The following is a 26,116-nucleotide window of genomic DNA, read 5'->3' as shown; positions in this document are numbered from 1 at the left end:
AGACATGTTAGGAGACTCTATTAACAAAGTTCTTTATCATTTTTAAAAGCGAACAACTTGATACTTAAAGTTAAATTAAATATTTAATTATTTAGTCAGATCCGTTGACACCAGATATAAATCAAAAGACTTACACTAAATCTCAACCATCTAATCTAAACAATCTAACGATTTAAAATATGGAAACATAGAATCTAAAATAAGTAATGTGTTGCGGATTTGGTTACTTAATTTATTCCTTGATTTCGGTATTTTTTCTTTTTGAAAGATCCTTGATTTCGGTAATTATTCCTTGGAATTTAGTCCCAATTTATTTATTTTTATTTCGTTAACCTTCTTTCCGAGCAATACTTTGTAGCTGAGCAATCAACACAGCCATCCAGAAAAGAAGAGAAAAAAAATCAAGCTTGCTTGAAGCCACCCTATTGGAATTTCAATTGAAAAATAGTCACAGTGCTTGGATATATTGTTTGGGAATTTCCATCCCTGAGTATAAGTATTTGATTCAAATGGGATTTAAAAAAAAGTAAAATCAAGGTTTTGGATTTCAATTTTAATTGACTTATGGAGTTTTATGTTTTTTTCACTACCATGATTTCTCCTTAATCGATAGACTTTTTTCAGCGCATAGTTCACCATCGTTCTATCAATCAAGCAAGGAATAAATCAGCAACAAGTAACCCATTTTAAATTCTCTATTTCCGTTAGATTGTTTTGATGGATGGTTGAGATTTGGTGTAAGTTTTTTGACTTACACCTAGTGTCAATTAAATTATTCATTGATATATCATAATTTTACATTAAGTTAATTAAAATTAAATTAAATTTTGATTTTTTTTATTTAAGGTATATCGGTATCCAACAAAACTTCAAAGTGCTTATATAATTTAGGCTAAATTTCCCTTAAAAAAATAATTTAGGCTAAATTACAACATAAGTCCTTTAAGTTATTTAATTGTAACAAATTAGTACTTTAAACTTTTTTTATACCACTTATGTCATTTAAGTTAATTAATTGAATAAACAGATCTTTAAGTTTTTTTCCACATCAACTAGGTTTTAAGTTATTTAACCGTAACAATTTAAAGAATTTCAGATCTTTAAAATGTAAGTTATTAGGGGTCTAAACATTACAATTAAATAACTTCAATGATCCCTTAAAAAAAACTTAAATGATCTAAGTGATACGAAAAATACTTAAAGGATAAACTTGTTTTACAATTAAATAACAAGTTTTTACAATAAAAACTTAAAGAATTAATTTTTTACAATTAAATAACTCAAATGACATCTGATGTAATTTAGCCTATAATTTATCTTATTAAAATAATTATTATAATGTTAGTAATAGTTTGTAAAAAAAAAATGTTAGACCATCTTAAGACGTTGTACCTATTAGGTACCTTATTGGGGAGAAATTTTTTGGGGTCTTATATGACTGAGGGTCGCACTTAAGATTCTAATCTTAAGCGGGACCCACACTATTTTAATATAAAAAAGTTAAAATGTAATGATATAAAGTGTTTTTTTTTTTTTTTGACTAAATGTAATGATATAAATATAAATGATAGTTAATTCGTGGATCTCATTTAAGAAATTTGTGTGATATATTGGTTTGAGGTATTAAGTGTATATTAGGTACTACTGTTAAAATTTATAAATAAATGATGTGTATACGTTACCTACAAGATTGGTCCTAAGATTTTTTTGTGCTCTGGACGAAACAATAAAGTTATGTCTTTTTAATTATTTCAATATTTTTCTCCTTGCGTTTTTTGTTGCACAAGATTCATTTATGATCAAAGTTCTCTAAAAATATAATTCAATAAAATTAATCAAAGCAAATTAATATATATATATATATATATATATATATATATATCTTTTTTTGAAGAATTTTTTTATTTTTTGAAGAATATATATATATATATATATATATATATATAGTACTAACGATTACCTCCGTCTCTAATTATATGAACCTTTAGTCAAAATCACGGAAATTAAGAAAGTTGATAATAGTATTAAATTTGTTTATAATTACTATTATTTTTACAATTGTATTCTTAAGAGAGAGTTAATTTATGTTCTCAACATAATATTTATTATTGATTGAAGAAAAAGATGAAAAATAAATAGGGGTATGGTGGTAAAGAAATAATTAATGTAATTGAAAATAGTAAATGAATCTTATGAAAAGGGATAAAAAAAAATTCTTCTCAAAATGATCTTATAATTAAGGATAGAGATAGTACTAAATAAAAATAATGATTTTAATCCCCTAAAAATATGGTGCTCTGGGCTCACCCTCAGGGCCACCCTTGGTTGGTGGTTACCCATTTAAGTACCTAAAAATGGTGTCTCCACTTGGTAATATAGTTTTAGAAAGAACGATATTTTTTTGTCAAAAAAAGAAAAGAAAAGAAAGAACGATATTTACGGGCAGACCATTGTTTGTAACGCAGGCAGTGACACCACCTATGAAAGTTGAAAAGTCAGAAAGGAGAGCTATGCTATTCTCTTGTTTAAGTCGTTAGGCTTAGGTCAATGCTATGTTTGCTTTGATCTTTTTGTGTTTGTTTTCAAGGGCATCCCCACACGTGTAAGACAAATACAATGCACTTTTTTAATGTTGAATCAAATCGTTATTGCGTCCATATTCATTTTCACCACGTATGTGTGGATGGATTCCATATTTTCCCCTCTCAAATTCAATTTCGTCTCATTGTTCAATAATGTTAGCAAAAAAATTCTTAGAAACCCAAATGTTATTCAACATCTTCAGAAAGATAAATATAGAAGAGAGAGAGGGTGATGAATGAATGCGACGGGTTGGTGATGGAGAAAGATGAAGAGAGTGAGCAATTTGAACCTCAATTGTGATTTTTTTTATTTTTTTTAGCAAACAATTGTGATTGTTTTGTTGAAAGGATTACACGGATGATTTTATTTGTTGAAGTAAAAGTAGCTCATTTCATCTAAACTAAATATAATGTGTAGGGGAATTAAAATTATTGGAGCTAGACTAAAATACAACGTTCTAATTAGATTATGAACAACTCTATTAACTTGCATATGAATGAAAGCTAGATACTAGTATTAAAGGAAATAAGAGACCTACACATACTAGCTAGTATCAGATCTGAAAGACTATGAGGAATCGAAGTAGTATGCATTGAAGTTTGTCTCGATTAGATCCAAGTGTCTGAATAAATTTTGATGTCATTTAATTACCAATTTTCCACATATATCCAAGGAATAACAATGAGATGCTACTCCAAATACTCCCCTCCCTGTGTGTAGGTAGGATTGTAACCAAGGCAGCCTCCAAAAAATCACGAAAAATATTTAGCTTTGAGAACTCTGATAAGGAGAGAGGGAGAGTTTGTGATGTATTTCCATCCTTTAGACTTAATCAGGGATGAATCTAATGTAAGTGCATATGCTCATTTAGATAGATATGTTAGATAGTTTTGATTAGATGTCAAAACTAGGTTTATTATCCCTCAATGGTCCTATCACCTAAGCTTAAGCAATTCTTCAAAATTTCATGTCTTTTAAGTAATTCTTCAAAATTTCATGTCTTTTAAGTTAATGCAATATGAATCGATTCACGTATTTTTCTATCAAATTGATGGATCTTGTTTTCAAAATTAGCTTGATAAACTTTGCTCGTATTGAATCAATTCATAATTATATGAATATGAATCAGTTCACTATGCACGTGTGAATCAATTCACTATATTGGGGTTTGCGAATAGATTCATATTTATGGTGAATTGATTCACTTAGTTAAAAACGTAATTTTTAAGTGCTCACTCACCTTGTTTCCAAAACTCTATATAATTCAAATTATTGCTCATTTTTATCGAAGTATGAAACTTTCTCATATTCTTCAACTCATATTCTTGCATTCTCAAATCCTTTGTGTAACTCTAGAGCTTTGATTGTGATAAAAATTTATGAGAGATACTTTGTTAGGAGAACCATTGTAAGTAAAATGAGATTTTTAGGGTTCAATTCAATTGGGGAATTGGAAACCTAAAGTATAGATTATGGTTAATCTTTCACCTCCAAAAGTTTTTTTTTTTTTTTTGGGATTTTCAATCTTGAAGTTCATGCATGTTTGTTGGTGAGTGAAAGTCAACGGAAGTGATTTTTTCCCGTATAAGGGGATTGTGCAAGCTCAGCAAAGTGGTGAATTGAAGAGATTCTTGGGGTTCATATATCTTGCTTACGAAATTTGTTCTTGGTTGTAACATTTCAACGAACGCTTTATCAATTTCAAGGACACCCTTTTCTCTATACACACATTTGTACTATCCCCATTTCATGTGAGAATATGTGAGAGACAATAAATGTGAGTTTTTTTGTGTGTGTGAGGACCACATAGACACATATCACAATTGTGTGTGGGTGTACAAGTGGTACATACCACCTAAGGTGGTCTATGTATCACTTTCCTATGTATCAGTGAGGTTAAATATACCACCGACATTCCTTTAAATTACTCCCTCCATCCATAAATGCCTATTTGACTTTAAACTTCTTTTCAAATTACTAGATACATTTACTATTTTTTCCTAAACATACATCTAATTAATACTACTAACTTGTCTTGAAATATAAAAAGTCAAATTTAATACACAAACAAACAAAGGACAATTTAATAATATTAACACACAAAATAGACAAATTAATTACACTACAAACTTTTCTTAAGAAATGTGAAAAAAGAAAAAGAGGCTTGCATACAAATTAATTACACTACAAATTAATTATGTAAGAATATAATTCCTTGTCTTTCATTGATATCAATTGTGAATAATATACAACTATTGTTGATTCTATTCTAGAAACTAATTGATTGCTAATCAATATAATTCATGACTAATCAATTGCTAATGAATTGCTAATGAATATTTACAAGTCAAACATACAATGAATATAGACATATTCTAATACTCCCCCACAGTCTAAGCGGGAGGTGGACGGACGTTGAGACTGTCTCTGAAGTCTTGAAAAAGTATAAGCAGAAGTCCTTTGGTAAAGATATCTGCAATTTGATGTTTCGAGAGTACGTGGAGCACTCGAACTTGACCCCGAGCTACTTTTTCACGAACGAAATGAATATCCATCTCAATGTGTTTCGTTCGTTGATGTTGAACCGGATTACCCGAGAGGTAGATAGCACTGACGTTATCACAATAGACCAAGGTAGCCTTATGAATAGGGTAGTGTAGCTCGAGCAAAAGATTTCTTAACCAGCAGGATTCTGAGACCACATTGGCAACGCCACAGTATTCTGCTTCAGCACTAGAGCGAGATAGCGTGGGTTGTCGTTTAGACGACCAAGAGAGGAGATTGTCTCCAAGAAACACACAATAACCGGAAGTGGAGCGTCTAGTATCTGGGCATCCGCCCCAATCTGCATTTGTATATGATATTAATGAGGTAGTAGATGAGGGATAAAGATGTAGACCGTAGTGTTTTGTGCCCTGAATATATCGTAATATCCGTCGAAAAGCATGCATGTGGTTGTCCATCGAATTATGCATAAAAAGACAGATTTGTTGAACAGCATATGAGATGTCAGGTCGTGTGAAGGTGAGATATTGAAGGGCACCTGCAAGACTACGATATAGAGATGGATCCTCATATGGGACACTGTGTGTGGCGCTCATCTTAGATTTTGTATCAACTGGAGTCGGACAAGTTTTGCAGGACGACATGTCGGCTCGTGAGAGAATAGCTTCGACATATTTCTTTTGTGAAAGAAGTAGGCCATGCTTGTGGCGAGTAACTGCAATACCCAAGAAGTAGCTGAGTTGTCCTAAATCTTTCATAGCAAACTCGGAGCTGAGGAGAGAGATGATGGATTGTCGTAGAGTGTCTGAAGATGTAGTGAGGATGATATCATCTACATAAAGTAAGAGGTGGGCAAGATTAGAGTCTTGCTTGTAGATGAATAGGGAGTGATCACACTTGCTTTGACAGAAACCAATTGATGATGCACAGTCTGCAAATCGTTTGTACCAAGCTCGAGGAGCTTGTTTGAGCCCATATAGTGATTTGCGAAGACGGCAGACATGATTAGGATGTGTAGCATCTCGGAAACCTAATGGTTGATACATGTAGACAGTTTCTTTGAGTTCATCATGGAGGAATGCGTTCTTGACATCCAACTGATGAATATGCCATGATTTGGAAAGAGCAATACTGAGAACAGTGCGAATTGTAGCCGGTTTGACAACTGGGCTAAAAGTTTCTCCACAATCAATGCCAACCTGTTGACCTGCACCATCACCTACAAGTCGGGCTTTATGCCTCTCAAATGAACCATCAGAGTTTTCTTTATGTCTAAAAAATCCACATAGATTGAATAATGTTAACATCAGGTGGTCGTGGTACTAAATCTCACGTCTCATTTTAATTAGAGCATTATATTCATCATGCATGGCCATTTTCCAATTTGGGTCTTTAAGCGCAGACACAGGATTCTTAGGTAGAGGAGACTTTGTAATATGAGTATGTAAACCGTAGTATTTTTTGGTTTGGTTTGAAAATACTGTGTTGGCTCCTAGTGACGGGTTTTGAGTTTGCTTGTGATGTAGGTTGGTAGATTGGTGGAAGATTATTAGGAAGAGTATTATCTGATTGTGGAGTTGAAGAAGTTACAGTTGGGGTTAGAGGTAATTGGGGATGATTTGAATGAGTAAATGGAGTAGTGGGCCACATGGTTTGATGAGGTGTGTTTGGCAAAATAGTGTGGTTAGCTGAATTAGATGATGATGTTGTATTTGAGGGAAGGATCGGTGGACCTTGTTGAGGATTGATTTGGCCGTGGGTCATGATATGATTGATGATGTAAGGTGATAGTTCATTGTCTAAAAAGGTGTAGACATTAGTTTCAGGGGTGTGCAGCTTTGCATAGGGAAAAGTAGACTCATCAAACAAGACATGACGACAAATGATAATTTTGTTGGTTGTCATATCAAGACACTTATATCCACGATGGTTTGACGGATACCCAAGAAATATACATGGTGTAGAGCGAGGTTAGAGTTTATAGATGGTACTTGAGGGAAAAAGAGGAAAGCATAAACAACCAAAAATGCGTAAATGAGTATATGATGGGTTTTTGTTGTATAACATGGAAACGGGTGACTGAAAATTGATTGTTTTTCTTGGTAAAATGTTAGAGATATATGTGGCCATTTCTAAAGCATATTGCCAAAATGATGGAGGTAGGGATGCATGAATTAATAAAGTTCGAATAATGTTATTAATGGATCGTATTTTTCGCTCAGCTTTACCATTTTGAGGAGAGGTATAAGGACATGAGAGACGAAAGGAAATTCCATTAAGTTCACACATATTTCGAAAATTATTAGAAACATATTCTCCACCATTATCACACTAAATTGTTTTGATATCCCGTTGAAATTGTGTTTTGATGTAAGCTCGCAATTTTTGAAAAATAGGATAAACTTGAGATTTATGTGAAATGGGGAATGTCCACAAAAAATTAGAATAGTTATCCAAAAATAAAACATAATATTTGTGACCTGTCGAGCTTAAAATTGGAGATGTCCATACATCACTATGTAGAATATCAAAAGGTAACAAACTATTATTGATGGAATTTGTAAAAGACAATTTAATGTGTTTACCAAGAGGACATGAATGACAAAACTGAGAATGTAATTTACTAGGTTTATTACATTCAATCAACTTATTTATGCTAAGAAAAGACAAAACATGATCGCCTGGATGTCCTAGACGATTATGCCAAATAGATGATGACAAAGCTGCAAATGTGGATGGATGCTTGGCCTTATTTGTGATATTATGGTTGGTGATAGGATATAGATCGCATTGGCTTTCACATCTCATGATAGGCATCCCCGTCTGAAAGTCCTTCACAGAAAAACCAAATGGGTCAAATTCAATTGAAACTTTATTATCTGTAGTAAATTGACGAACAGATATTAAATTTTTAATTAAATTTGGAGCATGAAGGACATTGTTTAGGATAAGAGGAGGGTGGGGGGTTTCTAAACGTGTACTACCAAGACCAAGAATTGGAACTGAATGACCATTACCAACAATGATTTTATTATTTTTGCTCAATTTAAAATAAGACGAAAGATTACCTTGCGAGGATGTCATGTGAGAGGTGGCTCCAGTGTCCATGTACCATGAGGGGTCAGGCTGAGCAAGGTTGAGAGTGCTGAAAGCATTTGCAATGTCAGTTAGGCTAGGAGTGTTGACATTGAAAGCAGCCTGTTGAGGCTTAGGTCCGAGAATTCCACCCTGTTGTGTCTTAGGCCCATTATTAGGCTTGTTCCAGTTTGAGGTTGGGTAAGGACACGATGGATAATTCCAAGGACCCCATTGTTGCCAAGGTGGGATGTTCCATGGCTGCCATTGTTGTTGTGGCTGTCCGCGGTTTCCTCTCCCAGAATTGCGGCCTCCACGGTTGTTTTTCTTGCCTCTGTAACCACGATTATTGGAATAAGATGGTGTTGAGTGGGGAGCAGATGATGGTGGTGTGGACACAGCTTCATTTGAAGGGGCTTTGACCATGAGTGCTGTTGGAGTGGATGAGGAGTTGGAGTCGCGGGCGGCACGCTGAAGCATGGTGGATTCTTCTAGCTCCAGCCATGACCGTGCAGTGGCAAAGGTAGGGAGAGGATCATGTTGTTGTATGTAGGTAACAAAACCAGCATAGGTTTCTGTGAGCCCGGATATCATTTTGAGAACCAGGCGCGTGTTGGAAACAGGAGAGTCCACGTTTGCAAGTTTTTCTGCGAGAGTTTTGAGGTGGGTGCAGTATGCTTTGGTAGAGGAAAACTCTTCCAGGTTTGTGTTACTGAACTGGTTCTCTAGTTGCATGGCACGAGAATGTTTGTTGTCATTAAACATTGCGGCGATGCGGTTCCACCATGCTTCAGCGGAGTCATCAACAACAAGGATGGATTGAAGAATATCTGTTGTGACTGTTGCGTACATCCATTGCAACACTACAACATCAAGGCGATTCCACATATCAGAATCGGTAGCCTTAAGGTCAGCCGATGCTTTGATGGCCTGTTCATCCGACGGCGGGACGATGTGGTCAAGCACGTTGTGAACGCGTGCTTGCACCTTGAAGAGAGCAAACCATGAGAGGTAGAGGTTTGTGTCATTTTCTAACGTTATAGGAATGATGGTTTTAACGTTATTGACGGCGAAAGCGGAGTGAAATTTTGGAGGAGGGACAAATTGAATTGCTGATGAATGTTCATCAGAATTTTGAGGAGTGGGGGTCGGTGCTGCCATGGTAAAGCAGAAGGGAAGCGGCGACGGTGAGAAGAGAATGGTTAGGTTTGGATCGGAAGAGGTGATACCATGTAAGAATATAATTCTCTGTCTTTCATTGATATCAATTGTGAATAATATACAACTATTGTTGATTCTATTCTAGAAACTAATTGATTGCTAATGAATATAATTCATGACTAATCAATTGCTAATGAATATTTACAAGTCAAACATACAATGAATATAAACATATTCTAATAGTTTATAACAAGTTAGTCCTTTAAGTTTTTTTGTTACAAATTGGTCCTTTAAGTCATAAAACATTCACATCATTATCATATTTTAATCAAACTCAGTTAAAAAGTGTTTATGTGGACGTTTAATGTTAAGTTGGTAGGTCTAAATTCACCATTCTTAAAATTAGGGTTCATAGGTGTATTATTAAATTTTGATTTGAAAAAAAATTGATCTATCACTTGATTTATGAAATTGTTGGTAAAATATTTATTTGTAAAATTATGTTTGAAATTACAAAACAAGAAGAAGAAAATGTATGTAAGTAATCATGTTTGATGTCATATACTTTCGGACCTACCACCTCAATGTCAAATGGTCCATAAATATTTTTTAATGAATTTGATTGAAAGAATGGTTAACCGTGTGAATATTCTATGACTTAAAAGAACAATTTATTACAATTTTTTTTAAAGGACCAAATTGTAACTAAAAAAGCTTAAACGATTAACTTGTTATAATCATGTAACTTAAAGGAATACATAAGGTATTTGACCTATTAAACAACCCTTGATATTCAAGCTAATCCAAGTAGCTTATATCTTATCATCATTTATCTTGATTTTAGCTTTGTAATCTTAATTAAAAAAAAAAAAAATTAATTAAATATATCACTTTTATGTCATTTCATATTTGTAACTTAATTCAACAGCTAATTTTACCAAATCATATAAATTCAATCAACTAACTTATCTGCTATTAGATATAAGTTAGTTTATCATTTATTTGTTATAGTTGATATGCTATAAACTAGTTTATGAACTGTTTATTTTTTTTTATTTTTATTTTATTTTATCAAATAGAGCGTTAACGTGTATGCTAATAATTTTTGTATGACCTTGTGTGCAGGAGACGGTGCTTCCACATCAATGCCAAGGAAATTGGCATCATGGTGAGCTATTTTCTTTGCCAGCCAATCTTAGGTTTCGGCATTAGAATGTTGTGACTTGTGAGATGGTTATGTTTGAAGAAACTTTTTCTTTGACAAAATGTTTGAAGAAACTTGACAATTGTTTTTGCATGTAGTTTGTTTATCAGACTTTATATTAATTGTTGAGTTAAGGTTGAGAACACACACAATTTTTCAGACTTTGAGGGAGGAAGATTTTGAGGGATTCATTTTGTTGAGTTAAGGTTGAGCAAGTGAAAGAAATGGATGACATTGAGAGAGGAAGATTTTGAGGGATTTATTTTTTTTCATAATATAAAATCCTCCTCATTTATAGGAACTCAAAAATTGTATTGGAAGAGGATTTTGAGGGGTTTAAATGAATTCTTCAAATTTAAATATATGTAGTTTGAATATTCTTATAATTAAAAATATATTAATCATAAACATTAACTTATCATTCTCTACTCTTTCAAAAAATGTGAAATTTTTTACCATTTTCCCCTATATTTTCAACCCTCCAAAGTCTTCCCTTTCCATCCCCTCCTAACTCCCAAACAAAGCCTATATATAAATACCACATGTAAATGAAAACACGATGATCACACATAATTAGGAAAAGACACGCATAATGCACCCGTCAGATGTAGAGAAATCAACGTGGATTTGTGGTTGTAATTAATTGTGTGCATTTAATATTGATATGTATGGTATAAGTTTGTTGCGGTGAATCTCCAAGATTTACGGTTGTTGTCGCGGTGGTTCACGGTGTTCTAGGGATGGAAAGAGCAAGCTTCGTCGGAGGATAATTTTCTGCGAATACGTTAGCACTTCAACACTCAAGTCAGTGTATGGAGGTGAAAAAAGTGTGCAGAATTGGGTGGGCGTGACACTGAGTCATGCTTATATAGTCATGGAGGGTGTTAACCATCTCCGGGGTTTGCGGTTGTTGTCACGGTGGTTTATAATGTTCCGGGAGGGAAAGAGCAAGCTTCGTCGCCAGAGAATAATTGTGTCTTCGTTGCTGGAGGATAATTGTGTCCGCGGACACGTTAACACTTCAACGCTCAAGTCAGTGCATGAAGGTGGAAAAAGTGTACAAAAATGGGTGGGCGTGACACTAAGTCACGCTTATATAGCCATGGAGAGCGTTAACCGTTCCTGAATTTTGTGTCATTGATCCTGGAGTCCGTTAGAGATTATCTGAACAGCCAGGATTGGAGGTAGCATGCTCATAGCGTGCACCTTTGCGATGCTTCTCTGCGAGATGTTAAGCTTGGCTTTATTGGACCGTTTTGTTGGACCTTTTCCATTGGGATTTATGCCGGTCCAGAACAAATACCATATGAAATGAAAATACAAACTTTATCATAGATTATAAAAGGGGTGAGAAAATTGGTGCTTCAAAGAACATAGTTATTTTGGTTGAAATTCAAGAGCACGTTCAACAGCTCAAGGCTAATACTATGAATTTGCAACACTGGCAGACATAAGTTTTAGATTGTGGGGGCAATATTCATATACTATGACACTAAAATTACTATTTTACGAAAAAATGAAAACTTATTTTTTTTTTGGTTTCTTTAAGATGAAAGTAAAATAAACATCTTTTTTATAAAAAAAATTAGTGTCAATATTTTTGGTTCCTTTTATAAAAAACATCGACAAAATTTCAAATGTGTTATAAACTAATTTCATTTGTGTTCTTATTTATTACGAGAGAGAATATTAAAAGTAAGTTGGTTATTGGAATTAAGAGTAGTTAATATAGGAGTATCAAGTCCACAAGTCCTAGGTCAATTGACAAACAAAAATGCCGAAATTGATAGTCTAGACGCCGTGACGGGGGTTTGAATCCTGACTCATTTACTTGTGTGTGCACTGACTCTTGTCATTTCGTCTATCAACCAAAACAAATAGGGGTACCTATGGAATCGGTTTAAATTTATAGGAGTATTAAATGAAAAATAATTTTTTCAATGTTTTTCATTGATCTTGATGGTTTATGTATTTTTTTTCTTATAAAAAGTACCGAAAAGAATATGAAAGAGAAGAAAATATACTTTTACAAAACTACTCTTATCAAATATGAATGTATTTACATTTTCGTAAATACAAAATAGAAATTATTGACTTGAGAATAATGCAACTATTAGTGTACAATCATAAAAACTAATTAAGATTGCATTGGAAGATTATGATCCATTGTTTCAATTTAGGCTAGACTGAACTTTTCGCCCCCTAAGTTTTAAAATGTTGCGATTTTGACCCCCTATTAAAAAAAATGGCAAAAGTGGCCCTCTTGTTTAGGAAAATATGCTCTTTTGACCCCCTAACATAAGGGAAATATGCTCTTTTGATCCCTTATATTTACAAAAGTTACGATTATGACCCTTTTTTTGAGACACGTGGCGTCTTCTCAGCAATTTTTGGACCAAAGGGGTCAAAATTGCCATTTTTTTAATAGGGGTCTAAAATCGCAACATTTCAAAACTTAAAGGGCGAAAAGTGCAGTTTAGCCTTCAATTTATCCATAAATAAGATATTAAATAATTGGCCAATTTTAGTTTGGTAAGATCAATATTTTCTTTTACTTACTAATGGGGGCATATAGTTGTTTTAACACCATTATATACTAAATTGAAATTAATAGTGTAGGTAGAAGTCCACACAAGGCTGTAAGAGGCTTCGTCACTGATTCGCAACCATCTTGGATTTTCCACGGGTCTTACTTTATGGCCTAACATATAGGGTAGTTAGTGTTTGCTTACAAGCACCTTAAACTGTCCAAAATACCCAGAACGACAATTAACTATCGTTTACAGAAACTAACATTAATATGAATAATACCATAGCAGTAGCAGAAACTCAATTGGTCAAATTGGGCACAACTTAAACTAAACACTTTCACGCACTCATTCATATGGACAATACAAAAAATCATTAGCAATTAGGCACGCACACATAAACACGTTCAAACACACCCAATATTAATTTAAAATGAAATCATCATTCAATCATTCTTTCCAAAATGCATAAATTTCTAAGTCGTTCTCCTCCTCCTTCTCGAAATCTCAGGTTTGATTCTCTCCGGTGTCAATTTAGATGGGATAATTTAGCTTCTTCAAAAAAAAGTGAAAAAATGATTGTTTATGTAGTACAATACCAACATTCATCTTGAAACAAAAGTAAAATTGAAATTCAAAAATAATCATCGAAAAGTCCTCCTCCTTCGTGCAATTTGATATTGAGCGGCCAACTATGTTTTATCTACAATCATCACCAAACAGAAACAAGCAAGTAATTGATCAACAATACACAAACAACCATCGATTTCACAATAAAAAATCCTAACATATAACGGGTAATTAAAAAAACATAACATATAAAAATCACTATGTATAGACTTAGAGATTTTGAACACTTGTTATTTGATTGATTAGTTGCTTGACTTTGAAGAAGTTTAACGACGTTTGATTTGTTGGAGTAGGAAAGAAGTATGATTTGTGTTTTAATGAGTTTGAATGTCACTATGCGTTTCTGTATTTGTTCACAGGAAACGCAATTAACTACAGTTCTCGAGAAACCAGTAATGAACAACCGTTTACAAGCGAACGATAATTAATTGTTGTCGGAGGTCATAATATAGCTGGGTTTCGGTGTAGGCTTTGGAGGTTTGTTTTTAATGGTGTTGATAATAGCCTTTGGCGGAGTTGTGTCTTTATTGGGGGTTATGATATATGGTGTTTGTGTTCCGCCTATATACGACGCCTTTTGATATGTAGTTTCTTTGTTGTCGGTCTCTGTTCTTTTTGTGTAGAGAATTATTAATAAATTTTGCTCTTAAAAATAAATTACTGTGGGAAGTATTTTGGACCGTTCGTGGTGTTTGTGAGCAAATACTAACGGGTCTTCATTTATGACCCAGCATCAAAGAGCAACTTTGATGATGTTTTTCTTTTTTTAGGAAATGAAGATATATATGACTTAATGGGTCTTAATTTATGACCCAACATCAATTCAAGTGATATGAAAATATACAGTAACTTAATTAATTTGACTATTTATTTCTTTCTCCTGTGTGGTTAAGTCAGACTCAAGAGAATTATTCATCAAACTATTCGCCATATAATATAGGGTGCTGCTAACCTGTGTCGGGGCACCGGTTAAGGAGCAATAAATAAATGGATTCACTCAATTAAAGTTAAAAATAAGTCAATTAATAAGAATAATTAGAAACAGTTGTATTTAATATTTGTAAATTTATTTTCCTTTACAGTTATACAACACACTCGCCTCCTTTCCTTTGTTTTGTTTGTGATTTCAATTTCACTAATTGTCCCATTATATCACTGACATCCTTCCTTCATTTCTTAACAAAAATTTGTTTTCATGTGAATTTTAAACAATTTGACGTCCTTCCTTCATTTCTTAACAAAAAGTCTGTGCATACATGGAAAGCCTATACACACACGTATGGATACCAATATACAAATATAAAAGAAAGAGAAAATTCAAACCCTATTCAAACACAAAATATATATATAGAGTCAGAATCCGTTGACACCAGGTGTCAACGAATTCGTTAACACCAAATCACATCTGTTGATTTAATTTAATCCAATGGCTCTTGTTAATTCACTTAACAATGCATGTGAACCATCACCCACATGATATTTTATTCCATAGTTTTCTATCTCTTCCCGTGTCTGCCCCCTTTTTTTCCATCTTTTATACAACAATTTACGATCTCCATTACACAAATCTGGGGATAATTCTTGATTTCTTTTTTCTTTCTATTTCTCCATTACCCATTTTGATAATGCTTTCTAACATGGATATTTTTCAATTACTGCAAGATAGAAAGAAAATAGTTGCCGCATATTGAATATTAAATTGAATATTCACACATCTTCAATAATAATTTTATAAGCAGAAAAAATGCAGTGCCTTGATTTTGAATGATGATCATCGTCATCATAATTGATCAAAAAATGCAAAACCTTCTTATCGTTATAGATTAAAGGTGCATCAAGAGTGCCGAAACCGTACAGAAGAGAGCGAGAACCATAGATTGGGGAAAATGCAGTGATGGTGTGATCAAACTCATGTGGTGTATTTAGTAAATTAATTTGGACCATTAGATTAAAAGAAATAAATGGCTAGGATTTGGTGTCAACGAATCCATTGACACCAGATGTTAACAGATCCTGACTCATATATATAAAGGAAAGAGCGTACAATAATAAAAAAATGAGTTGTAATATAGTACCCGTGGAAAATTGATGGTAGAGATATTTTACTTTAAGAAATTGAGAAGCAAGATTAAATGGTTGAATTAAATGGCTCTGCCTTTTTAAAGAGCATTGAATACAACTTTTTTTTAATTTAATTAGTTGATTTATTTTTCATTTTAATTGAGGTAAAATAAATGAGACATATTAATTTAATGCTTCTTAACCAATGCCCGCATTACCCTATAATATATATGTTGTATCACATATCATGTTTTGTGGACTAATAACGACTCGGAGCATATATGTACAAACAAGACTTCAAGAGTAAGAGAAAACCAAAAACAAGAATCTAAACAAGTCCCCAGAAACGTGAATACTTGAATTGAAACTGACTTCCACTAAAATTGCAATGATTTATAAAGCAAGGCATCTTTGAATTTTATTGCATAACTAGCATACTTACATTACATCCTCATAAATTTCAAATATGATTGCATTTATTGCAAACCACATGAGCATCCTACTATCATAATCTACATATAGAAGTCAAACAAATAAAATCAAACACACATATATAGTGATGTTTTGAAGTTGATTTATACATCCTGTTGAAAATGGGAGAATAATCAACTTAATTTTAGCAGCAGTGAAATGATAAGAAAGAAATGAGTTCAATTTCTAAAAATAAATTGACAGCTCTGTTTACGAAAGAGATAGACATAAATGAAATATTTGAATTTCGCTTTTTATAATATTTTTAAAATTCGTCTCTTCAATATTTTATTTGTGTCTATCTCCTATATAAACAAAACCCTTAATTTCTATTAAGAAAATAGAAAGTTCCTGAACTCGTAAGAATTGATTAGTAGCTACAATATATGCATTTTAATTTCCCTACAAGTCCAAACCATAAATGAGTTTGGATGGAGCTTTCAATTAATTCTATCGCATGCAAATGAAGCAGAGAATTTATATAATAAATTTGGAAAGTATTGCTTTAGTGATATATATGCTCGGAATAATAATTATTATTATAGTGGGCCGGCTTAAAAGGTCAGTTATACAACGCTGTGGCGCTCATATGCATCTTTTCACCAAGACCATAAGAGCCAAAAACCCTAGTGTGGAGGGGACCATGGCATATATAATATGCCACAATGATTTCGTAGAACACTTCCAATTTTTATGATTTCTACCAAAATTGAAGACTCTTGTAGTGGTAAATCATAAAACAAGTTAGGAAGAATGCATTTTCAAAAATAATGAAAACAATATTTCATATTTAGGAAATATTTGACTTTGCGAAAAACAAGTTTACGATGGTGGCTGAGATATGTGTTTTAGCTTGGGGCACATGGGAAGATGGGTGAAAGTGGCGGGGGAGGTTGTTAGTTTGGGAGGAGGAACATGTGTGGGAGTCTAGTCTCTCGTTGTCTAGCATTTTCTTGCTGAATGGTGTGGCTGACATCTGGAAATGGAAGCTAGATATGGACAATGAGTACTCATGTTCTTGGCATTGATCACATGTTGGGCATGGAAGTGTTAAGGGATAAATCATTCCTATATGATATAGTTTGGATAAAAGTGATATTGTTGAAGGTCTCCTTGTGTGCGTGGAGGTTGCTTCAAAACCGATTATAAACAAAAGATAATTTAATTCATCGTGGATATATTTAGGTTAATTCAAGTTTTTGCACAAGTGTGTGTGAGCAGGAGGAAAATGCGGACCATCTTTTTGTGGGTTGTGACTTGTTTGGACCCATACGGCCTCTTATTTCGTCAATGGTTGTGCATTTGCTCAACATACATGTTGCTTATAGTTGATCAATTTAAACATTTTAAACACAAGCGATCCTAGGAAGAGTCGTTATTTGCTTCATCTGATTTGGTTGGCTATTGTGTGTGTGTGTGTTATGGAAGAAGCAGAACAATCATATTTTTCAGCAGTATGAAATGTCTATTCGATAAAGTCAAACTCTTTTTCTTTTAACGGTTGAAAGCAAAGAACAACCATTTAGCTTTTAATTTTCATCAATGGTGGATAAATCCACTTCATTGTGTTATCCATTCGTAGGTTTTGATTCCCTTCTTGTAACCTTGATTGTATCATACTTTGAGTCAACCAAGCACTCTTTGTGTGGGTTTGGAGCTCCTTTCGATTAATGTATTTTATTTTGGTTTCTTCAAAACAAGTTATATATTTTTTAAATTTAATTCTATTTTCTAAAATTCTAAAAACAATGGTAAGAGAAATATTGAATATATATTCTGCTATGTTTTGAATTGTTAAATTGAGAAACATAAACGCTCAATGAAGACTTTGGAATGATTTGTTAATTATACTTTTTTTTTTTGTTGGTAAAAAGCAATGATACAAGTCCTTATTTTTCCTCCCTCCCCAAAATAGAATATTGCATAATTTCTTTGAAATGGTCAATGGCTTGCATACTGAACATGTAATATATATGAATCTATGTACTGTAGACATCAATCATTAATTATTTTTTTTCAAGTAAGTCTAAGATTTTATATTTGTTCTTAACAATAATGATAAGTTTGCTCTCAAAAAAATAAATAATGATAAGCTTAACAAACCTATTTTTTAAGCAAGCTAGCTGCCCAAATATTATCAACCACACACATAGAGACGACTGGCTTCTCAAACCAACCACATATAATTGATAAATTCCAGTCCTTCCACAAGATGCAAATTATTTAAGAAATATAAAGTTTAATCATATTTTTTTTGGTGATATAAAGTTTAATTATATATTTCATCATCCATATTCAAATATTAAATTATTAATCCTTTAAAGTTTATCCTAAGGATTATAATATTTGCTGGTTTGGTGGTGTTAGTTTGAAACCTTAAAGTGTGCTCCTCTCAAGGTTTTATGTTCGATTCTACTTAACGCAAATTTTAATATACTAGTTTGACTTCTTTAAAAAAACATATTTATCGATCATATCTTGTGTTGGAGCCTTGTTGCATGGAAGAGTAAGAACCAAGATGTAGTTGCCCAATCAAGCATTGAGGCAAAATTTAGAGCTATGAGGAATCTAAGACTTATTATGGATGAAAATTTACATATTTAGAGATAAAGTGTGAAGGTCCTATAAAGTGTTTTGTGACGATAAATTGCGACCATCAATGTTGCTCATAGTCCCGTTTAACTTGACAAGACAAACCATATTGAGATAGACCAACATTTTACAAACGAGAAATTTGATAATAGATTGATAACTACAACCAACATTTCTTCTTAGTATCAATTGACAGCTGTGTTAACAAAGAGTTTATGAATAAAACAATTCAATCAACTTAATTGCAAGTTTTGCAGCTAATACACCACTTATTTACAACACTCTATCAAGATATTGTATGGATATGTTTCATTAGCTGCAAAACTTTTGGTAATTAGCTACTTTAGTAGTATTCAATCCATCAGTTAAGTTCATTAGACTTAAAAACCACAGACCTTGCATATATTATACATTGTTTTTAAATTAAGCTTACGGAGACGGACTTGGAACAATCTATTTAAGCCAATTAATGCCTACTGTTTTTTCAATTTTGAAATATATCAGGAATATTTTTTGCTACAGGATCCACTTCAATAATTAGCTTACAAGCATATGAATAGTGTCATTAGCATTCCACTATTATCAATAATTAAAACATTTTACCAATGATTAACTCTTACGAATACGAACATCCGCCTAATTTTAATTTAGTACGTAAAGAATTAGTCTATTCAAACAACATTAATATATAATTTGGTCTAACTATGTTTTTTTGGTAGTGACGGGGATTCAAGCCCCATATCTTGCATATATTATGTATTGTTCTTACCAACTGCTCACAGGGACAAATTCGGTCTAACTATGTACTATAATATTAATAGTTAAGAGTTTTCTCTAAAAAAAATAATAATAATATAGACATTTAAGCGAGTTGCTCCGTCCGTTGAAAATTATAAGCCGTTATGCAAAAAAAATATTGTCTCAAATTATAAGTCACTTTATATTACCAATAAAACATTAATGTTATTTTTCTTAATACTTAATTATTTATTACTTTTTTATTTCAATTCTTTAATTTATCTTTATAATTTTGTACAATTACTCATAATTTTTCTTTCTAATAGACAATTGTTTACAATTCTTAATCTGCGTAAAATGATCAAAACGACTTATAATTTTGAGATAAAGAAAGTATATGTCTATTAAAAATATCATGACTAATGATATTCATACACCATTTATTTTTTCTTATACCGGGACTTCAAACACATTTAAAAATAGAGTTAAGTTAACAAATGATTAATTCAATAACGGTTCAAATTGTGGTAAATTTGAACCGACTGGCAGTTAACAAATGATTAATTCAATTCTATCGAACAACACTTCGACCGGCGTTGTTGTATGGTACGGAGTGTTGGGCAGTTAAGAGTCAACATGAGAATCAAGTAAGTGTAGCAGAGATGAGGATGTTGCATTGGATGAGTGGTAAGACTAGACATGATAGGATTAAGAATGACACCATTAGAGAGAGAGAGTGGGGGTAGCACCTATATATAGTAGAAAAGTTGGTAGAAAATAGGCTTAGATGGTTTGGGCATGTAGAGAGAAGACTGTAGATGCCGTGGTAAGAAGTGTATATCAAATGGAGGAGAGTCAAGTTAAAAGAGGTAGAGGAAGACCTACGAAAACTATTAGAGAAACCATTAGAAATGATTTAGAGGTCATAGGACGACCATCATGTACTTGTACTCAAGTGACGATGAACACTGAACCTAACAGCCGAGGAAGTCCTCCGTCCCAGATTCCATCGCCGCGGCCATCTGGTTCACCGGTACTACAAAAAAGTATCCAAATTTGGTGTATGATAGAACACTATGACGTCATTTGATCTATGTAGCCAACCCCACTTAATAAGATAAAGCTTAGTTGTTGTTGTTGGTTCAAATTGTGGTAAATTCAACTACATGATTAACCACAATTTCACCATTTTAAATATGAAATAAATTAATCATCATCTACTCAACCGAACTAATCACAAATTTGCATTTGATTACTCTAAGTGTCACCATAAAACTAGGTGGCCAAGAAACATTTTGAAAATATTGTAACTTTTGTGATATAACTAATATTTGAAAATGGAAAAAGCAATATTTAGCAAGCATAAATAGAGAGGTGGATTTATACTCATATTCACAGGCTACATACATTCCATTCCCAACTTTATAGATTAACCAATCTAAGAGATGCCACAAGACACAAGTATCCTCTCAGTCATACATAGCCTTCAAAGAATAATCTTTGTTCAGCCCCTTTCAAGCAATTATCCAAATCAAATTGACCCTTGACAAATCTAGTTCTGTAAATGTCCACTGATTTGACAATTGACATGAATGTACATTATTAAGTAAGTACTGATTCAGCTTCAAGAGTTCACCCAAACACTTCAACAAAAATGAGTTCATTACCTTCTGATGCTTTCAATATGAGAGTCACAGAAGATGGAAATCTTCATCTTGAAGATACTCATCAAATAGATAGGACACAGTGGATGCTAAATTCTCCAAATCCACCTCCTCTATGGAAAAAACTCATTACTCCACTTAAGAATAACAAGCTCTTTTCTTCATCCAAGAAAAGAACTTGCCATGAACATGTTGTTTCTTTCTTTAGTGGATTATTTCCAATACTTAGCTTGTTCAAAAACTATGATGCTTTCAAGTTTAAAGATGATTTCCTAGCAGGTTTAACTCTTGCTAGCCTAAGCATACCTCAGGTATATATATTCACAAATATTACTTTTTATTTTTAGACCAATGTTTCAGATGCATAAATAATATATTTTATTACATTCTTACTGATTTTTTTTATCTAATGTTGCAGAGTATTGGTTATGCTAATTTAGCAAAACTTGATCCTCAATATGGCTTATGTAGGTATCTAACTTTAGTTGTCTATATTAATATACTACCTTCAACTATACTATAAAATGCAATGAGTTTTTATAGTATGAATATTTTCTAATATGAATTATTTATTTCATTGGTCTTCAGACACAAGTGTGGTTCCTCCTCTTATCTATGCTGTGATGGGGAGTTCAAGAGAAATTGCAATTGGACCTGTAGCCGTAGTGTCACTGCTGCTATCTTCCTTATGTCACAAAGTGGTTGATCCAGATTTAAATCATGATGGTTACAGAAATTTTGTCTTTACTGTAACATTATTTGCTGGAATTTTTCAAGTTGCATTTGGAGTTTTCAGGTACTTAATTAATTTCATCATTTAACTGTTAATTTTCTTGTGGATTTTGGGTTGGTCTGGTGGTATTGACTTGGGACCTCTAAGTGTGTTCCACCTAAAGGTCTCAGGTTTCATTCTCTCCGGTGGCAATTTGAAAACTGTTAATTTTCTTTTAAATGTATAGATTGAATGATTAATTTAATCTGCTGCAGGTTGGGATTTCTTGTGGATTTTTTGTCACATGCTGCACTTGTAGGATTCATGGCAGGTGCAGCCATCATGATTGGTCTGCAGCAGCTTAAGGGGTTGCTTGGGATTAGTAACTTCACCAACAAATCTGATGTTGTTTCTGTTTTGGAATCTGTTTATAAGTCACTCCATCATCAAATTCCATCCGGAGAAGTAAGTACTTTTTTCATTTTCTGGGAGAGAAATTCAAATATTATAACCATAGTTCCCAAGTATATTGTAATTGCAAAAATATCCTTGAGTGTGTTCTTTGTTAGTAAACTCGTGGACTAAACAAACTAATGAGAAAGTAGAAACATATTCGAGGATTAAACTAACTCATGAAAGATATTTGAAGACGAAACTGAGAAAAAAAATATTTTTATATTTTTTATAATTTCAAGGTCTAATGTATGTTTACTAAGTAAAGACAATTAACAAAAAAGGGTAAAAAATTATAAATTTTGAACAGAACTATTTATGTGAGTTTTGCTGATATTTGACATTATTTTTTTGTTTATTATATTGACAGTGGTACCCTCTGAATTTTGTCATTGGAAGTTCATTTCTGATTTTCCTTTTGTTTGCAAGATTTATGGTAAGAAATGAAATATATTTTTGGCATATATCCAAATTTTTACTAGTACAATATCTATGATTTTATTTGAGTTTGTGATTATTTCAGGGAAAAAGAAACAAAAAGCTTTTCTGGTTGCCAGCTATTGCTCCTCTAGTGTCAGTTATATTATCAACTTTTATTGTGTATATATCCAAAGCAGATAAAAATGGGGTTAATATAGTAAAACATGTCAAAAGAGGCATTAATCCAAGCTCAATTCACCAATTACAACTCAATGGTGAACATGTTGGAGAAGCAGCTAAAATTGGATTGATTTCTGCTGTTATTGCTCTCACTGTATGTTAATTAGTAATTAATTTCCTTAGTTTTATTTTATTTGAATATATTTTTCTTCTAATGATGATTGTTTTTTAGTTTATAAAAAAATTTGAGGTTTAATTTGTGTTTTATAGGAAGCAATGGCTGTTGGTAGATCTTTTGCTTCAATTAAAGGATACCATCTTGATGGGAACAAAGAAATGTTAGCAATGGGTTGTGGTAACATTGCAGGATCTTTTACTTCATGCTATGTTGCAACTGGTGAGTGGTGACTTTTTCTATTTTCAATTACATAAATAGTGAAAATCTGTAAAGTTTCAACATATGTTAATAAGAGAAGACTTTTTCTAAAATAAATAAAAGTAGATCTCAAATATCCCAAAGAAGAAAGCCAGAATTCACTTCTAGAATAATTGAAGTGAAGTACTAAAGAAAATTCTGAAAAGAAAAAATTAAAGTACTAACAAATTTTAGAGACCGATTTCGTGTGTTTGGAACGTGGAAACTCACCGCAAATCAAAAGCTACCTCATGTAACTTCAACTAGACGCACGTTTGATGACGGACCATCGGACATCCAAATACACAATTCATATTCTTTGTTTACAATGGCTAACATATAAGTGGAGATCTCCTTAAAAATGACTGATTGAATTTCTCGACAAAAATTAATCACCGAAAAAACATGATGAATACTTCGTACCAATTATAAAAAAAAGAAAAAAAAAATCTATCTCTAGTTTAAGTATGTTGTGTAAAGTATTATAATTGGTTAATTCTTATACACTTGCAGGTTCATTTTCAAGAACAGCAGTAAATTTCAGTGCAAGATGTCAATCATCAGTATCAAATATTGTGATGGCTATAACAGTGATTCTGTGTTTGGAATTGTTTACAAGGCTGTTATATTACACACCTGTGGCTATACTTGCTTCTATAATCCTCTCTGCACTTCCAGGATTAATCGACATAAGAGAAGCTTGCTATATATGGAAAGTTGACAAATTTGACTTCCTTGCTTGCATTGGTGCTTTCTTTGGTGTCTTGTTTGTATCAGTAGAAACTGGTCTTCTTGTTGCTGTAAGTTGTTCATCCTTTTCTTAAGAAACCCAAACACAACCCAACCTATTTATGTCAGCATTTTTAATCCTTCAAAATTTTTCCATCAACATTTTTAATTCCCGTAAAAATTGCCTGTATTTTTGGTTCCTAACAAGACTAAACGAAAATGGTATAGGGATTAAATAATGCAATTTTTGTTCTGTACTACCTTGTGGGGCTTCTAGAGTAGAACAGATTATGGTCCACATATATGGTCTCATATACATAGTTGTTAGTTCAATTATTGAAGTTAATTTTTGGCATTACTACAACTCTAAAAAAAATAAGAATGAAAATTTTAGTTTTTATTTTACCTTAAAAACAATTTCATTAATGAAAATCAGGTAATAAATCAAACGCTAAAACTGTAAAAATACATGACGGAGTCTCTTAGAACAGAAGGTTATGTGAGACGAACGAATTACATTAGATTGATTCTTTTGTCTACTATTACTCATTTTATTTCAATTTCATTACATGCTCTGAAGAGTATGTATATATACTACCACAATAAAAGGAAAAATAAATATCTAAATGAAATTTTGGTTTTGTAGGTATCAATCTCGTTTGCAAAGATAGTAATACAATCAATTAGACCTGGGATAGAAGTTCTAGGTAGAATTCCAACAACACAAGCCTTCTGTGATGTTAGTCAATATCCCATGGCTACAAGCACTCCTGGAATCTTGGTCATTCGTATAAGCTCTGGCTCACTCTGCTTTGCAAATGCCAATGTTGTAAGAGAAAGGTAATTAATGAATTATAAGTATTTTTTTTTTAGAGATTTTATAGGGTCGGTTTTATGTTGCACAAATGAGACAAGTTTTGCATCATATACAAAATAGTTTCGACCATTTGATCAATAAATATCACGGTAAATTAAATGAGAAATGATGTAAGTTATTGATCCAATTGTAAAAAAGACATTTGTACATGGTGCAAGACTATCTATACATATTAGATAAAACGATATTATAGTAGAATGCCTCCTTCATTAATAACGAATTTTTGAAATTAAAATTATTGTTCCAGAATACTCAAGTGGGTTACTGAAGAAGATGACCTTAAAGAAAGTCAAACTACTAAGGGGAGAGTCCAAGCTGTAATATTTGACATGACTAGTGAGTCTTATAAACTCATGATTCTAATACTAAATGTTCATATATAAAAGTTTATTCTATTAACATTTTGAATTTATGAGTGAATGACCCTATACACTTTCTTTGATAGATTTGATGAATGTTGATACTTCTGGAATTATAGTACTGGAGGAACTGCACAAGAGGTTACTCTCCCGTGGCATAAAAGTGAGACTAACATGAGTCTCAATATTGGGACTTTATATAATATATTGTTTTAATGACGTTTGCTCAAACACATTACTACATGTATGGATTGACGGTTAGATTTGATAAAATCACGCTGGCACCATAATTTTGTTGAATATATAAATATAGATTTTGTCAAGATTGTGGTAAAGCAACGTGATTCTGTCAAATTTGTTGATAATCTAAACATGCATTTAATTTTCATTATAATTAATTGTGTTTGTCATTGCCATTTATTTTTGCAGTTTGCTATGGTGAATCCAAGGTGGCTAGTAATTCACAAGCTTAAAGTGGCACACTTTGTGGATAAAATTGGGAAAGAATGGGTTTTCCTTACTGTTGCTGAAGCTGTGGAAGCATGCCTATCTTATAAATTTGCTGATCCATGATTTCATGGGTCTTTTTTTTTTTTTTTTTTTTTATATCTATAGTGTAATTTTTACGGTACAATTTTAGGCGCTAAGAGTTGTGTATTATATGTTTTGAGAGTTTCTTTTGTCATCTTGTAAACTTCACGTGTGACCTATTCTAGATTCTAAAATCTGAAAAAATGGAGGTTTTTTGAACGTATTTAT

General features: G+C 32.6%; 1 protein-coding gene across 2 annotated transcripts; it reads left to right on the top strand.

Annotated features, from left to right (window-relative positions):
• The first annotated feature begins 20,880 nt into the window (after positions 1-20,880).
• LOC25489405 (low affinity sulfate transporter 3) lies at positions 20,881-26,111 on the top strand. Of its 2 annotated transcripts, none has more exons than XM_013605382.3 (12): positions 20,881-21,523; positions 21,631-21,679; positions 21,801-22,008; positions 22,200-22,389; positions 22,748-22,813; positions 22,901-23,131; positions 23,248-23,374; positions 23,906-24,192; positions 24,768-24,961; positions 25,246-25,334; positions 25,444-25,520; positions 25,787-26,111. In XM_013605382.3, the coding sequence occupies exons 1-12, from the start codon at positions 21,203-21,205 to the stop codon at positions 25,928-25,930; spliced, it is 1,983 nt and encodes a 660-aa protein (XP_013460836.1). In that variant the 5' UTR covers positions 20,881-21,202; the 3' UTR covers positions 25,931-26,111. The 2 variants fall into 2 exon arrangements, with proteins under 2 accessions (XP_013460836.1, XP_024633666.1); XM_024777898.2 differs by having other exon boundaries at positions 21,426-21,523; positions 21,631-21,683.
• The last annotated feature ends 5 nt before the right edge of the window (positions 26,112-26,116 follow it).

This window comes from Medicago truncatula, chromosome 3, assembly GCF_003473485.1.
Source record: "Medicago truncatula cultivar Jemalong A17 chromosome 3, MtrunA17r5.0-ANR, whole genome shotgun sequence".
Lineage (NCBI taxonomy): Eukaryota > Viridiplantae > Streptophyta > Magnoliopsida > Fabales > Fabaceae > Medicago > Medicago truncatula.
The sequence above is the reverse complement of the archived record's forward strand: the minus strand, read 5'-3'. Positions and strand labels throughout refer to the sequence as shown.